General features: G+C 39.5%; 1 protein-coding gene across 1 annotated transcript in view; it reads left to right on the top strand.

Annotated features, from left to right (window-relative positions):
* IRAK3 (interleukin 1 receptor associated kinase 3) overlaps positions 1 to 11,231 on the top strand; it is a 61,962-nt gene extending 50,731 nt beyond the window's left edge. The window contains exons 9-12 of the mRNA XM_027967477.3: positions 545 to 743; positions 1,984 to 2,046; positions 2,141 to 2,305; positions 4,716 to 11,231. Coding sequence (XP_027823278.2) covers positions 545 to 743; positions 1,984 to 2,046; positions 2,141 to 2,305; positions 4,716 to 5,243 — 955 coding nt within the window. The 3' untranslated portion in view covers positions 5,244 to 11,231. The remainder of the gene's footprint in view (positions 1 to 544; positions 744 to 1,983; positions 2,047 to 2,140; positions 2,306 to 4,715) is intronic.
* The last annotated feature ends 5,349 nt before the right edge of the window (positions 11,232 to 16,580 follow it).

Raw genomic sequence — 16,580 nt, 5'->3', positions numbered from 1 at the left:
CAGAAGCCCCAGCTTTGATCTGAATAAGTGAAGTGTACATCTGGGGAAGAAGTCATTCCAAATAGAACGTTTGTTCTAATCTAGAGCTAGAGCAAAGATAGGATCTGGCTCTAATGTATTGGCTTAGTGGTTCTAAGCCAAGCATTCCATAGCACAGCCCTGTGCATATCAGATACTTAATTACTATCTGATTAAAACTCATTTAATGTTCTTATTACATGTAAGTAGAACACAAGGAAAGCTGCTTTGGTTAACTTTAGTTTCTCCTATTGACAAAACATCAACTTCATCCACCAACTCCATATATAGACCTGTAAATTTGAAATACCTGCTGTCCCTAGGTCAGGTTTTTGTTTTAGGTTTTATATAATGCTTGGATTTATATTTTGAGAAAAAAATGAGAAAATCTCCTCTAAAAAGTTCATGGAAAGTAATGTATGACTATTTGGAATTGATCAAATATGAAAGCGAGCTTGTCCTGTTGTTTTCCACCAGAATACCTTTATGATGTTTTTGTCTTGTTTGCCTACAATCACAATTTCAGTGCAAACATACTTCTGGATGATCAGTTTCAACCCAAACTAACTGATTTTGCCATGGCACACTTCCGACCTCACCTAGAACCTCAAAGCTCTGCCATAAGCATGACCAGCAGCAGCAGTAAGCATGTGTGGTACATGCCAGAAGAGTATATCAGACAAGGCAAACTTTCCATTAAAACAGACATCTACAGCTTTGGAATTGTAAGTACCAACTACCAGTTAATGAAGGAGAAGAGTTTATCACCAAGAATGCTCTAAATTCTAAGAATTGTTTTAAAAACTTTAACTTTTAGACTTCTTGATTTCCTGTTACTCATTGTCTTATATCAATACATTAATTTTATGTAATCAAACAGTAAAACATAAAGTGATTAATTAGAATGAACTATATTCAGTACTGAGGTTAACTGAAAAAAGACACATGTACCCAGGGTTCATCACAGCACTGTTTACAATAGCTAGGACATGTAAGCAACCTAGGTGTCCGTTGACAAATGAACGGATAAAGATGTGGTACATACGGAACGTTAGTGTAATGGAATATTACTCAGCAGTAAAAAAGAATATATTTGAGTCAGTTCTAATGAGGTGGATGAACCTAGAGCCTATTATACAGAGTGAAGTAAGTCAGAAAGACAAAAACAAACATATATTAATGCATATATATGTAATCTAGAAAGATGGTTCTAATAAACCTATTTGCAAGGCAGCAAAGGAGACACAGACATAGAGAACAGGCTTTTGGACACAGTGGGGAAGGAAGGACGGGATGATTTAAGAGAATAACATTGAAACATACACATTACCATATGTAAAATAGGGGTGTGTGTGTGTGTGTGTGTGTGTGTGTGTTGGTCACTCAGTCGTGTCCGACTCTTTATGACCCCATGGACTGTAGCCTGCCAGGCTCCTCTGTCCATAGAATTCTCCAGGCAAGAATACTGGAGTGGGTTGCCATTCCCCTTTCCAGGATGCAAAATAGCCAGTGGGAATTTGCTGTATGACTCAGGGAACACAAATCCAATGCTCTGTGACAACCTAGAGGTGGGATGGGGTGGGAGGTGGGAGGGGGCTTCAAAAGGGAGAGGACTTATGTGTATCTATGGCTGATTCATATTGATACATGGCAGAAACCAACACAATACTGTAATTATCCCTCAATTAAAATTTTTTAAAAAGAGCCACGACTAATTACGAGTATGGCTCAGATGGTAAAGCATCTGCCTACAATGCGGGAGACCTGGGTTCAATCCTTGGGTCAGGAAGATCTGGAGAAGGAGATGGCAACCCACTCCAGTATTCTTGCCTGGAAAATCCCATGGACGGAGGAGCCTGTAGTCTACAGGACTGAGCAACTTCACTTTTTATAATATTTATAATATAATAATTATTGTGTATATTATTAATATTACGTAGCTGACTTTCTATATATTCCTTGTAGGTAATAATGGAAGTTCTGACAGGTTGTAAAGTGGTGTTAGATGAGCCAAAGCATATCCAGCTGGTAAGAGTTGTCTCCACCTCTGCCCCTACCTCTTGGTCACTTTTCTGATCGATTCTGAGTTCTAAATGATGAGCTTGTCTTCTTTTCTTCCTAGCGGGATCTTCTTATAGAACTGATGGAGAAAAGAGGCCTCGATTCATGTATCTCCTTTCTAGATAAGAAAGTACCTTCCTGTCCACAGAATTTTTCCGCCAAGCTGTTCTCTTTGGCAGGCCAGTGTGCTGCAACACGGGCGAAATTAAGACCATCGATGGATGAAGTGCGTATACATGTGATTTTGTTAAAAACAGTCTGTGGAACCATGGAAAATCTAAACTGGATAAACTGTGTATCTAAGTGATTATCAGTGTGACAACTGCAGCCCCCAACAGAGTCTTCTCGCCTAATAGACAGCTTTTCTAAATCAGAAAGTTTGGTACTCTGAGAAAGGGTGTCATTGGATAGAACCAGGGCAACCACAAAAAACTGATGAAAAGACATAAGTGAATAATTTGGAGAGAATAGTTTATTCAACATTCATTAAGAGATCTGGTCCAATAAAATGGGAATTCCCTGGTGGTTCAGTGGTTAGGACTCAGGCACATTCACTGCCAGGGCCTGGGTTCAGTCCCTGGTTGGGGAACTAAGATCCTACATGCCACATGGTGTGGCCAAATTTTTTTTTAAAACGCAGCATGTATTTCTCATTGATTTTTAAACTTACTTATCTGCCCATCAATTTAATCATCTAGGTATTTGTTTATAATAAACAAATAGTTATTTAGTACCTGCTCTCATGTGCCAGACTTTGGACTAGGTGCTGGTGATGCAACAGTGATCAGATAACTGAATTGCTGCTCTCAGCTCACAGTCCAAACGCAGAGTCAAGACTGATAAACATGGAATTTCAATGCAAGAAGATAGGCATCGTGATAGATGAGAACACAGGCCAGTATCAGAGCATAGAGTCAGAATATGTCCCAGCAAGCAAGTTTCGTGATGGAGGTGATAACTGAACTATAATCTGAAGAACAGGTTGGATTTAGGTGGCCTTAGGATGGAGGGATATTCCAGGCAGAGAGACTCTATGCCTGCAAAGGCTCCGAGGTGCAGTGGGTTCCATGGCACCGAGACTGTAGATAATCCTGCATCATGGAAGTACGGTGACAGAGAGGGAAATGCTGGACGGTTTTAAAATAACAGGAGGTTCCAGGTGATCGAGGAACATGAGTTCCATTCTAGGAATTTGGATTCCATCCTGAATCTGTTGTCGAGCCATGGAAAAGTTTTTAAACAAGGAGTTGACATAATCAGAATATAAAGACTATTGGCCTGGGAATCAGGAGAGCTGTGTTCTAGACCTGACACCACCAGTAAGAGCTATGTAACTAGCAGTTTTGAGCTCTGAATACATAGTGGAGAGAACATGAAATTGGGAGCCAGGAGACGTGGGGTTAAGCCACAGGTCTGCTCCTTACTGGCTTATGATAGTGATTTCCTTTTCTGAAAGGGACTCAGCCTTATCATCTATAAAGTGAGGATAATTATGTTTGTGTAGATTAAATGAGGTCATGTGTGTGAAAACACTTTGTAAATTATAAAGCTCTTTATATGTATTTTTAAAATTACATGTATGTGTGATGGTATGTTATTTTATATTAGGTTAATGGTTCTCAATTTAGCTGCGCATCCAAATCAACTGGGAAGCTTTTAAAATACAGATTCCTGGGCCCCTGTCTCCATATATTTTTTTCATGAGCATCTTTAGGTCGGTCTAAGGGATCTTTAAGAGAGATTTTTTAAGGTATTTTAAGAGAGCTTCCCTAGGTAGTTCTAGTATTTGAGAACTATGAATTGGGTTCACTCTTCCCTGACCCCTTCCAATCTTTCACATATTAAGGTTGAAATAAAAAATAATCAGAGATTTGTCCAAGGTCACAAAGTAGTTAGTGGCAAATCTTGGCCTAAAGTCAGTTCTCCTCTTTTTAAAAAAAATTTTATTTATTTACTTGTTTATCATTTTTGGCTGCACTGGGTCTTCATTTCTGCCCTTGGACTTTCGTTAGTTTCAGCAAGCAGGGGCTACTCTCTAATCGCGGTGCTTAGGTTTCTCACTGCAGTGGCTTCTCTTGTTGCAGAGCGTAGGCTCTAGAGTGTGCGGGCTTCAGTAGTTGTGGTACACAGGCTTAGTTGCCCCGCAGCATGTTATATCTTCCTGGACCAGGCACCAAACCCGTTTCCCCCTCATTGGCCGGCGGACTCCTAACCACTGGACCAGCAAGACACTCCAGATCTCTTGATGTTGAATTCAGTTCAGTGGCTTTTCTGCTTTACTTCAAGTCACTTAATTTAGTTATTAACATGAAGAATTTTAGCTAATCTTTAATTCCTTCTCATTTCAAATGCTATAAAGACAATGTGTTAGTTGCTAAGTTGTGTCCGACTCTTTGCAACCCCATGGACTGTAGCCTCTATCTATGGGATTCTCTAGGCAAGAATACTGGAGTGGGTTGCCATTCCCTTCTCCAGGGGAATCTTCCCAACTTAGGGATAAAATCCAGGTCTCCCACATTAGTTAAACTTATTTCATGAAAAAAAGAGAATATTCCTTAATAGGTAGACAGAAAAAAAGGTTAAAGGAGAGGTTATTGAGACTTCATTCAGTGTGTGTTTGTTTCTTGGTTATTCAGGTCCTAAATATTCTTGAAAGTACTCAGGCCAGCTTGTATTTTGCGGAAGATCCTCCCACATCCCTCAAGTCCTTCAGGAGTCCTTCTCCTCTGTTCTTCGATAATGTTCCAAGCATTCCAGTGGAAGATGATGAAAGCCAGAATAATCCATCGCCGCCTCATGATCCAAGTTTGAGAAAAGATAGAATGACTCAGAAGACTCCCTTTGAATGCAGCCAGTCTGAGGTCACATTCCTGGGCTTTGACAAAAGGACGGGGAGTAGGGGGAATGAGAACTCTCCCAGTGGGTCTGGGTCTCCTTTTGAGGAAAGCTGGTCTCCAAAGTGTGCAACTCCATCCCTGGACTTGAGAGCTCCCGGTGTGCATACGGACCCTTCTGCAGAAGCTCCAGGCCATTCCTTTAGGAGCAGGCCAGTGGAGACTAGCTGTTCCTCTGTATTTTCCTGGAATGAATGTGAACAGTACAAAAAGGCATCAGTTTCTGCCGAGGATAAAGAAGAAAGCAAGAATTGCTCAGGCACTGAGTAAGGTCTTATCTGCGGAAGCCACTGTCTTCATCAGTAGTGCTGGAGGATAGGGATGATACATTTGGCTGATGCCCATCAACAGTGTGACCAATCCCATTCCATTCCTTCCCTTCCAACTTGTAGAACAGAGCGGCTTAAACGTTTGTTTTAGTAGGATCATTGCCTCATGATCCAACCTGGGCTAAATTAAAACCATTCAGAATTACTTAAGATTGTGGACTATGACTTCAGACAAACAGAGCAGTCAAAACCTACTAGAAAGGATCTGGATTACAGTGTCTTCTCTGTCACATCCATGTGAGTCCTTAGAGCTTCCAATCTGCTTCCAAGTACGTTCAGTTCAGTTGGATCCCATTGTTTTGGTTTAGCCTGCCTGCAGAGGTTGCAGGAAATGTCTAATTTGTAAATGTTAATAGAAATCTTTTTAAAGAATTGCCTTTTTGCTTATTTTGATTGAATCTTAGTATGTTTCTTTCATCCCTGTTAAGTCTGCATATGTGAAAACGAACCAGTTTCACCCTTGGTCATTACATGCCCAAGATCTGTATTTCTGTATTTAAACTCTTAGTTTATTTCATACAATACAGTTGTTGACTAGTATTATAATTTTTTACATACTTAGAGACTATTATATCCTGAGTAGACGATGAAATTTTAATCAAATAATTCTTGTTCCTGAGAAACTGGCTGGTCATAAGGGCCTCAGTCAGCTTTTTGTTTGATTCCAACTCTATGCCTTTACTCCTAGTGTTTACCAGATCTCTCCCTTTTGAAATTCTAGCCAGTCTTCCAGGGCTCACCATAATTGCCTCCTACAGGAAGCTTTCCTAATCTTTCCAGCCAATATTACTTACTTTATCAGCATTTCTACAGCAATTTCTCTTTTTTTTTCCATTTTTAAAGATTTTTTTATTGAAGTATTGTTGATTTACAATGTTAGCTTCTGGTGTACAGCAAAGTGATTCAGTTATACATACATATAAATATATATATATATACACATATATATATATATACACACACATATTCTTTTTCATATTCTTTCCCACTGTGGTTTACTACAAGATATTGAATATGCTTCCCTGTGCCATACAGTAAGTGCATGTGTGCTAAGTTGCTTCAGTCGTGTCTGACTCTTTGTGACCCTATGGACTGTAGCCTGCCAGGCTCCTCTGTCCATGGGATTCTCCAGGCAAGAATACTGGAGTGGGTTGCCATGCCCTCCTCCAGGGCTATATGGTAGGACCTTGTTGTTTATGTTTTATATATCATGGTTTGTATCTACTAATCCCAAACTCCTAAACCTCCTTTCCTGTTTAATAATGATAAGTTTGTTTTCTGTGTCTGAGAGTCTGTTTATAGCTTGTAAATAAGTTTATTTGTATCATCTGTGACAATTTCTTTGCCTTTCTGTTTTACACCTGTCACTTTCTGAATCATATCAAAGTTACCTATGTTATCTTTTCTCTCTTACTAGATGATAAACTCCCTGTATTAGTTTCCTACTGCTATCACAACAGTAGGTTTGTGGGTTAAAACAACATGAATTAATTATTATACAGCTCTGGAGGTCAGAAGTCCTTGGCATTCCTTCTGGAGGATCTCGGGGAGAGTTCGTTCCTTTGCCTTTTCTAGCTTCAAAGTGCTATTTGCATTCTTTGGTTCATGCCTTCTTCCTCCATCCTCAAAGCCAGTATCTGTCAATCTTTAAATCTAGATCTGTCTTTCTGAGCTCTTCTTCATCACCTCTTCCTCTTACTTGGCCCTCCAAAAGATCCTTGTGATTGCATTGGGCCCACTCAAGTAATCCAGGAAAATCTCTGTATCTTAAGATCCTTTGTTTAATCACACCTGCAGTGTCCCATTTCTCCTATAAAGTTGTGTGTTCAGGATTAGGATACGGACATCTTTGGGACCATTACTCTGTTTATCATACTCCCTGACTGTGTAGGGTCCATCTCTTCTGGGCCTAGCATGTTATCCTATACAGAGCAGGTGTTTCCTTATATGTTAAATTGAGTGCCATTATCTCTGTGAACCCACATAATCAAAAATTCAGCTATAGTAAACATTCCTGAGTAAATTAACCAAGTAGGGATAATGAGTGTCTTTATGATGATGGACAGAAACACTCATGAAAACCATTTCCAGAGGATTTACAGAATCTCCCTCTCCAGGATATTTACTATATAAGGGCAGACTTCTAATTTTCTCTGTATCAAAGGAATAGGCCCATTTTTTTGTAATTTTATTTTTTTGATGAATCAGTACAGTTGGGTTAATGATCATCAGATTGGAGTCCAGATTCAAGAGCAATTATTCAAAGAAGGAAGTCATCAGAAATCAGGGTCAGGTTAACAGACCAAGGTCCAAAACATGGAGCTATGGTTCTGGGAAAAAAGGATCTTATGGCAGGAAGTGAGGTTCAAAACACAATAAGCTGTAGCCTGATTGACGAGTCAAATAAAAGTCTCAGGCAAGCAGCTGGGAGAGGCCGTCTCCGAGGGCTAGTCTGACACATCCTGACTGTCTTCCCCATCTGAGCATGAAGTATGTTCACGGTGCTCCCAAACTGCACCTATGCTGAGACTGCCGGGGGGAGGAGTTGCACTAGACTTCATTGATCTTGCTTCTTGTGATGACCTGGCCTAGTTTGAAAACTCTTTGGATTATACCCAACTGTTGATTCCTTGTTAATCACAGGAAGCTGTGAAAGTCTTTGACATTAGGCTTTATAAATAGCTAGCCATTCTGAGGTCAATTTAGCTTCTCTCATGTAGGCTGAATGTATTTTGGCTGAATCGGGCAAATAAGCTTGGAATCTCATGAAGCTGCCACTAATAATTCAAACAAGGTAAACAAGATAATAAAGAACTGACTCTTTGTTAAACTGCTCTTCACTTTGAATCTGAATCCCCCAGTACCTTCAAAGAGAAGTCATTAGGAAGTTCTGATTGACACCAGGCCCACACCGTTATTCAGCACATGTGTAATCTGTTGGTATGTTGTTGATTGGAGCTTGCTTAATTGACTTAAAGCAGCATTTGTCAAACTTTAGTGTGCAACAAAATGACATGGAAGGCTTGTTAAAAACACAGATTGCTAGCTCCCAATCTGTTGCATAGAAGTTTGTTTATCACCTTGCTTGGGTGTGACTATTTTGGACATCTTAAAAACCAAGTCAGATTAACTGGCAATAACCTAATTAACAATATGGTAAGCAGATACTACTGTGGTTAAAAATAACCAGAATTTTCTATTGGATGACCCAGTCCTCCTTACTAGATTTTCCTTCTAATGCGTGTGTTAACTGATAGGAATTAAATCTCCCATCCTGCTATAGGCAATAAGAGGATACTTTAGTGGCCTCAGGATACAAAGACTAAGACACATGAAGAAATCAGGAATGAGTCCCCAAGTGTTCCATATGATCAGTAAAGATAAATTAGTAAAGAATTTCATTCACCTTCATCTTTGTAATGTACCTTGGGCTATCTTCCAGGCAGATCCTATTTACTTGATAGATTCTTGTCCCATTTTATAGCCCCCAACACATGAAGAAAGTGTTTTCTTGTTTTTGAAGTTAGCTATGGGATTTTTGGCCTAGTCAATTTTATTGGCTTCTGGAGAATTGTTGTAATGATCTGTGACCCACTGCGTCATTGTGAAGTTTCATGGGATGGTAGAACAGCTTGTGTAAAACAGCTTTTATGACCTGAGATAGAGTGAGTCTAGGAAGTGAAAGTTACATGAGAAGCATTTGTGAAGCATTTGTGACGCATCTGCCAGAATCAAGGTACTGTGTTAGCTACTAGAGTACCTGGTAAGGAGCAAACATTTTATTAAGGATGAAAAGGCATCTGCCCAAGTTAACTGTTCTATTACAACATCTGTTATTTGAGCCACAAACTTTTGGAACCAAAAGTAAGGGCTGAAAGAGTAAGGAGGAGGCAGAGATTACTAGTACTGATGCCGTCTTCAGCAGGCTTCCAGTAAGAAATCTGAAGCGTCTACAAATGCTTCACCACACCATCACCCTACACTGGAACTGCCTGTTGACTTCTCTCTGCTCCATAAAACTGAAACTTCCCTGGGGGTAGAGGCTATATCCTGGTCTTTTTGGTATCCTTAATGGCTAGCACAGTACCTGACACATAATATGGCCCACCAAATGAATGACTGAATCGAATAATCCTTCAAACCTCTTCAGAATCATTGGTATCTAGTATCTCAACACTGTCATTTAGTTTGCACCCAAAGTCTGTCTTTCTAATATCTAGACTGTCATCAATCATTTGTTTAAATAGTTCCACTCCATCATTCTTGGTTGAAAGTCTAATTTCAAATATTAATATCTGAGGCATTGTTGAAAAGAAGAATTAAAAATTGTGTACACATCTTATAAATTTGCCTCATGGTGAAAAACATTCCTAAATCATGTCTGCTGCTGCTGCTGCTGCTAAGTTGCATCAGTCGTATCCGACTCTGTGCGACCCCATAGACGGCAGTCCAACCAACAGGCTCCTCTGTCCCTGGGATTCTCCAGGCAAGAACACTGGAGTGGGTTGCCATTTCCTTCTCCAGTCACGAAAGTGAAAAATGAAAGTGAAGTCGCTCAGTCATGTCTGACTCTTCGCGACCCCATGGACTGCAGCCCACCAGGCTCCTCCTTCCATGGGATTTTCCAGGCGAGAGTACTGGAGTGGGAATCATGTCTAGGCAATGATAAGCCAACATTTTGAATTTTGACAGAGAAGCTGATGTTTCTTGTATTTTGCTTCCATCTTTATGTCCCAACTTATTTAGGTATATTAATGGTCCATTGGATTGCAAGTATTTTCTTGGGAAGCACTTTTATTCTGAAGATGCCTCCCAAACCTTCATTGTTCACCAAACTTTCACTTAAGAACCTTCTTGTTGATGTCATCTGCCTTACTGCAATTTTTTATGGTCAGCTCTATAAATATAATTTGAACATCTCCATTGTTTTTCAGTGACTCCTTAATTTTGAAACTTTCTTGCAGACTAATGTTAATTGGGATGGAGTATAAGAAAGTAGGAAGAGTGTACTTGAAGGAGGGTCAGACTCAGTTAATATTTGGGTATGCGAGCTACAGTCACACGTCATCTAAACTACTGAGCTGTGTTCTGTTACTACAAGATCAAGGAAAATGAGGTTCAAAGAAGTTGACTCTCATCCTAAGTAACACTGATGATGGCCTGAGAATACAAAGTGAAAATTATTTAAGCCCAGGACGTATCTGCTCTGAAGAGGAATAACATATTAGAGAAATGCAAATCAAAACTACAATGATATACCACCTCATACCAGTCAGAATGACTATCATCAAAAAATCCACAGACAACAAATGCTGGAGAGGGTGTGGAGGAAAGGGAACCCTCCCACACTATTTATGGGAGTGGAGATTGGTACAGCCTTTCTAGAAGGCAGTATGCATCAAAACTTTAAATGGTTCTGTTTACCCATTGCTTTTACCCAGAAATTTGTTTAGGAATTAATTCTAATGAATAAAAACTTCACAAGTATGTAAACATGAGGGGAAATAGGTACTTTTTAATGTTTATGATATTAAAATACTGGAAACAGTGTACATATCCTTCAATAGAAGACAGGTTAAATAAATTATAGCGCAAGTCTATAATTGAGTTATCCACATCTGCCTAATTTAAAATTGTTGAGACCTATGTTTACTGCTATGGAAAATTTGTCCTTGAAATGTTAGTGAATGAAAAAGCAGACCACAGAATAGCATGTTTAATATGAGCCCATTTATAATACTAGATATTTTTAAATTGGATATGTTTCATAGAGAAATCTTTGCTAAAATGTTAGTAATGGTTTCTTTCTGGGCTGTGGGATTTGGGTGATCATTACTTTTTAGACTTTTATGTATTTGAAATTTTTATAATGAGTATGTATCACTTTTATTATCAGAAAACAATAAAGCTATTTTTATTTTGGAGAAAATATTCTCTACATTTCTACCTTTGTCTGACTCTTTGCTCAGCTGTGTCCTTGATAGCAACTGGCAACTGGTTATCTTGCTTTTATTCCAATGCCCTTTATTTTTTTTGTCTTCCAACCTCCATGATATGGACACTTCCATACAGATTTATCTGGTATCCTCAGAGTAACAAGTTTTTAAAGGCAAAAGGCAGCCCAAGAAGCGAAAACCAGATGAGCAGAAATACAGAAGAATGGAGAAGAGATCACAGTATATAACTGAGAATATCTGTAATTGAATATTAGTTGATTTTGGTAAAATCTTTAAAAGTTTCTTTTAACATCTATGCTTAATTCAAGAAACAACCTACAGTTAAAGATCTTTTCACCCTAAAGTATCCATATCCTAGTCTGGTGCCCTACTATCCATTTTTAGCCTACATAAACATTTTAACCTGCTGAACTTAGTAGACTCTAATTGTAGTTACCAACTGAAAATAAAACTTGCAAGAGTGCAGAGAAAGAATGACTGAACACAGAGCTTTGCTCCAGCAGGTAGACATGGAGGTTATGAAACAAGTCTAATGGGATCCACAGTAATGTATTCATCATAAAGGGAAAAAGCAAAATATACTCCAGGGTAAAATACCAATTCTAATGATTTCTGTTTGGGACAGTTGTGGACATAAGGAAGTTACAGAGTATATGAATATGATAAAAAAATTTCCTTAGTAAATCTAGCTATAAGATAAATGAGTGTTGACTTCTTAAGGGCATAACACAGCCACAAATTTTGGTCTTTTATATCAAATTAATGTGTTGGTGCTATTCTTGTGTTTCCTAGACGAGAAATGCCAGGCAACACCAATGGCGCCATCACTACAAAAATTTCAACAAAGGAAAGGAAACCAATACCTAAATACAGTGTAAAATGGAATCATTCTGAACAGCTCACTAGAGTGAGGTATAATTTTCTGGCGGTCTTCTTAGTCCCATTATTTACTGATGATGATTTCATGTCCTTCTGAAAGTGTACAGGGGGATTATAATGTACTTGCAGGACCATTAAGCACTGGATCTTGTGGGGTTTTTGAATGTTTATATCATAAGACTTTTAAAAGGGCTGCAATGACTTCAGCCAAGGGCACATATTAATCAATGACCTTTTATTGTTTGTATTTTATATACCTGGAGAAAAATGCGTGCTGCTTTTCCAGTATGCTTATAAACCCAGATACGCATGTTTATGCTAACTCACTGCCTGCAGCTCTAAGGCTCTTGCTGTGGTAGGCAGAGCACTCTCTGACATTTTCATTATGCATTTGTCTGGCAATTTGAAGAAGGAGAAATAATTCATGTGATTATCAGTATCCTGTTTTGGCCACTAAAATGTATTTCCTTAATAAAAAATCATCACCATATTTTAGGAGGCATGGTCTGACATGTGTTCATCTCTTCCCATTTCGTATCCTGGCATTTTTTGCTCTTGATTTCTATGGTCATGTGAGTGAACGAGGTAACATCGCTGCATCACAGTTAAAAGAGCTCATCGATTAGACTGAAGCTACACTTAAACTCCCCTTCAGCCACTATTCCCAAGGCCACATGCTGGACCCTATAACCCCCAAAGCTGCCAGGCACCAGAGAATCGCAGTACGTTGTCCTTGAGTTCATAGACTTGATCTGATCTCTCCATGTTGCCCTGCCTGTCCGTGACCATTCTCTTCCTCTTCCAATCTACTCCAAGTTTTTTCTTTGCATAGGCTGGGCCATGGGTTCACCTGTAATCAGTGATTGTGCTTGTGGAGAAATAGAATCTCTACTTTTTACCCACCACACTGACCGTATTACATTTAACTTAAATGATTATACATTTTCCCTTTTTTTCTCTTTCATCTGTAAAAGTGAGAATGGCTTCCTGTAGTATTACTCTCCTACTAGCTATTTCAAACAGATGGAGTTTAATATTGGGAACTGGCGACCAAAGAGTTGGAAAGCCTAGAAGTGCAGAAAGAGAAAAATGTGAAGTTATCCAGAGAGTAATACTACAGGAAGCCATTCTCACTCTTACAGATGAAAGAGAGAAAAAAAGGAAAATGTATAATTAAGAGCTCATGACCACTGACCTCTGAGGCTGCTGAGAACTTGCTACTGATGCTTCTGGAATAGTGTTGCCAAGGAGAAAAGCAGGAACTTGGACATGACCCTTGGCTACTGCCACTGCCAGGGGCCCTGTAAGAAGCAGGGAAAGAAAAAGTTTCTCCATTTCTTCTACATCCCATAATGAGAAGTTAGCTGCCAAGGGCATCTAGGATGTACAGTTTTGTCTGAAGTATAGTGGAAAGCACAGAAGGACAAGCATGGAGCTAAAAGCCAACAGACAAATTCTATTCTTCAGTCATTCAGCATTTATCCTCACCTTCGTACCCTATATTTAACTTTGCAGTGACAAAATCATACAAATAACAAACAAGTCAAGATGCTGTCATTCTCCCCAAAGAGGAGACCCAAGGTCTCATCAGTCATCATTTCTGTCTCTAGGTGATCTTAATTTTTCTTCCACCTGGATTTTCTGACTATACAGGCAATCATCCCCGACATTTCTTATATAGGAGAAAAGAGAGGGAAAATAAAAATTGATAAATAATACACAGATAAATACAAAACCAAGGAAATATGCTTGGCTGCTATGGTTTTTGTTTCTATTATTTGTCACAAGTCTGCAATTTGCGTGTATAATATGCTTTTTTAAAAAAAAGTCTCCTTCCACGCTCCTTTCGCCCTCAGCCAGCACCCTGGTGATCTGGGTTTCCTTCCCTGAGGGTGTGCACCAAACCTTCATTCCTGAAGGGTGTCAGTCTTCACCGGCCCTGCCTTTATTAGTGTGTGACGACTGCACGTGTACTTTTACTCCTGGATATGGAACTGTTAGCACACACAGCTTCCTGGATTCCCTACTCAGACCTCCCTACCCTTGTGCTCACCAATCTGATTCCCCTTGATAACTGCAATCAGTACCCAGAAACAGTATAATAATCTACTTCTTTCTTCTTGGTTCAGTGGAAGAAAGAGCCCCAAAAGCCAGTCCCTCAAATTCCAATTCAGTGAAACCATGGTTGTGTCCACATGGGATCATTTCTCACTTGAGATCTAGGACCTTTAAATTAGCAGAGCTCAGAGTCTTGGAAGAATGGATGGAAAGCCAAAAACATATGTGAGTGGGTATTTTTATTTTTCACAGCATTCTGGTCATTGAAAATGGAAAAAAAATTTAATCATCAATAAGTTAAAATGTATCATCAAGTTAAATCTAATACGTTCAATGTGGTGGGTAAAAAGAACATTAGTTAATTCTGTCACTTAATTAGGGTATGTACTGTTCATTTTGTCTAAGGTCGTGCTGTTGTAGTGTAGTCGATAAGCCATGTCTCACTCTCTTGCAACCCCGCGTGAAAAACACCTCACGGCAGCGGTAGGTCCACAAGCTCAGTGAGAGCCAGTATGAAATGAATCTGATACACACACGCCCCCCACAAACAAGTATATGCACGTGCAAATGCGCATGCATTTACTCACACTCAACACAACTTTCAGTGGCAATGAATTCACTTGCCAGGCTTCTATGTCCATGGGATTTCCCAGGCAAGAACACTGGAGTGGGTTGCCATTTGCTTCTCCAGGGAATCTTCCCGACCCAGGGATTAAACCTGCCTCTCCTGTATTGGCAGGCAGACTCTTTACCACTGAAAGCTGTGTTAAGCGTAGGTAAATGCGTGCACATACGCATGTGTATATGTGCTTGTCTGTGGAGTATGTGTGTGTGTGTGTCTCAGAGTGATCATTTTATACTAGCTGTTACTGAGCTTGTGGATCCACGAAGGCCTTGACGTGTTTTTCTCATAAACTACTGACAGCACACTTCTCCTTCATCCTTTCCCCGTGTAATTGATTTTTATGAAATAAAACCCAAAGTGTATTACGTTTGTATTTTTATAACACTCTCCAACCATTTGTAAATGACTTCATAGCATCGTGCTTCGGTGCCATCTTGTTTGTTTGATTTATTGATTTCACCTTTTGAAGAAGCTCCTGACTAACGTTCCATTTCTTCTCACTCTCAGTTCTCATCACGCCCCCTTTCAGCATTGACTCCAGCCTTTCTAGCCTTTTCACACGCAAGGCTCATTCCCCTGCAGGACTTTTACCCTAGTAGTTCCCCTGCCTGGAACTCTCTCCCCAGAATTTCTCCCTCTGTAACTACTTTCTATTACCTTTTACGTTGTGTCTGTTTTCTCCAATATATTTGTCAGTGCATGGCACTATATTATATATTTATTTGTTTATCATCAGGTTTCTCTAGTGTATAAAATCCAGGAAGTCAGAGACTTTCACTTGTTCACACCTAGATTCCTACCAACTTAGAAAACTTCCTATAACATTGCAGATGCTCCGTAAACATTTCTTAAATACAAGAATTGTCTTTAAAGAAATTGGTTGATTTACAATATTGTGTTAGTTTCAAGTATACAGCAAAGTGACTCAGTTATATATATATATATATATATATATATATACACACACAGATTCTTTTCCATTATAGTTTATTTCAAGATACTGACTATAGTTTCTTGTGCTATACAGCAGGACCTTGTTTAAGCTATATATAGTAATCTGTATTTGCTAATCCCACTAATTTGTTCCTACCTCCACTGGTAGCCACAAATTTGTTTTTTATGTCCGTGCATCTGTTTTTATTTTGTAAATAAATTCATTTGCCTTATTTCTTCAGTTCAGTTCAGTTCAGTCACTCAGTCATGTCTGACTCTTTGTGACCCCATGAACTGCAGTACGCCAGGCCTCCCTGTCCAACGTGAACTCCTGGAGTCCACCCAAACCCATGTCCATTGTGTGGGTGATGCCATCCAGCCCTCTCATCCTCTGTCATCCCCTTCTCCTCCCGCCCTCAATCTTTCCCAGCATCATGGTCTTTTCTAATGAGCCAGCTCTCTGCATCATGTGGGCAAAGTACTGGAGTTTCAGCTTCAACATCAGTCCCTCCAATCAACATCCAGGACTGATCTCCTTCAGGATGGACTCCTTGGATCTCCTTGCAGTGCAAGGGACTCTCAAGAGTCTTCTCCAACACTACCGTTAAAAAGCATCAATTCTTCTGCACTCAGCTTTCTTTACAGTCCAACTCTCACATTCATACATGACCACTGGAAAAACCATAGCCTTGACTAGACGGACCTTTGTTGGCAAAGTAATGTCTCTGCTTTTTAATGTGCTGTCTAGGTTGGTCATAACTACTTCCAAGGAGTAAGCGTCTTTTAATTTCTTGGCTGCAATCATCATTCACAGTGATTTTGGAGC

This window comes from Ovis aries, chromosome 3 (genome assembly GCF_016772045.2).
Source record: "Ovis aries strain OAR_USU_Benz2616 breed Rambouillet chromosome 3, ARS-UI_Ramb_v3.0, whole genome shotgun sequence".
NCBI classification, from domain to species: Eukaryota; Metazoa; Chordata; class Mammalia; order Artiodactyla; family Bovidae; genus Ovis; species Ovis aries.
The sequence above is the reverse complement of the archived record's forward strand: the minus strand, read 5'-3'. Positions and strand labels throughout refer to the sequence as shown.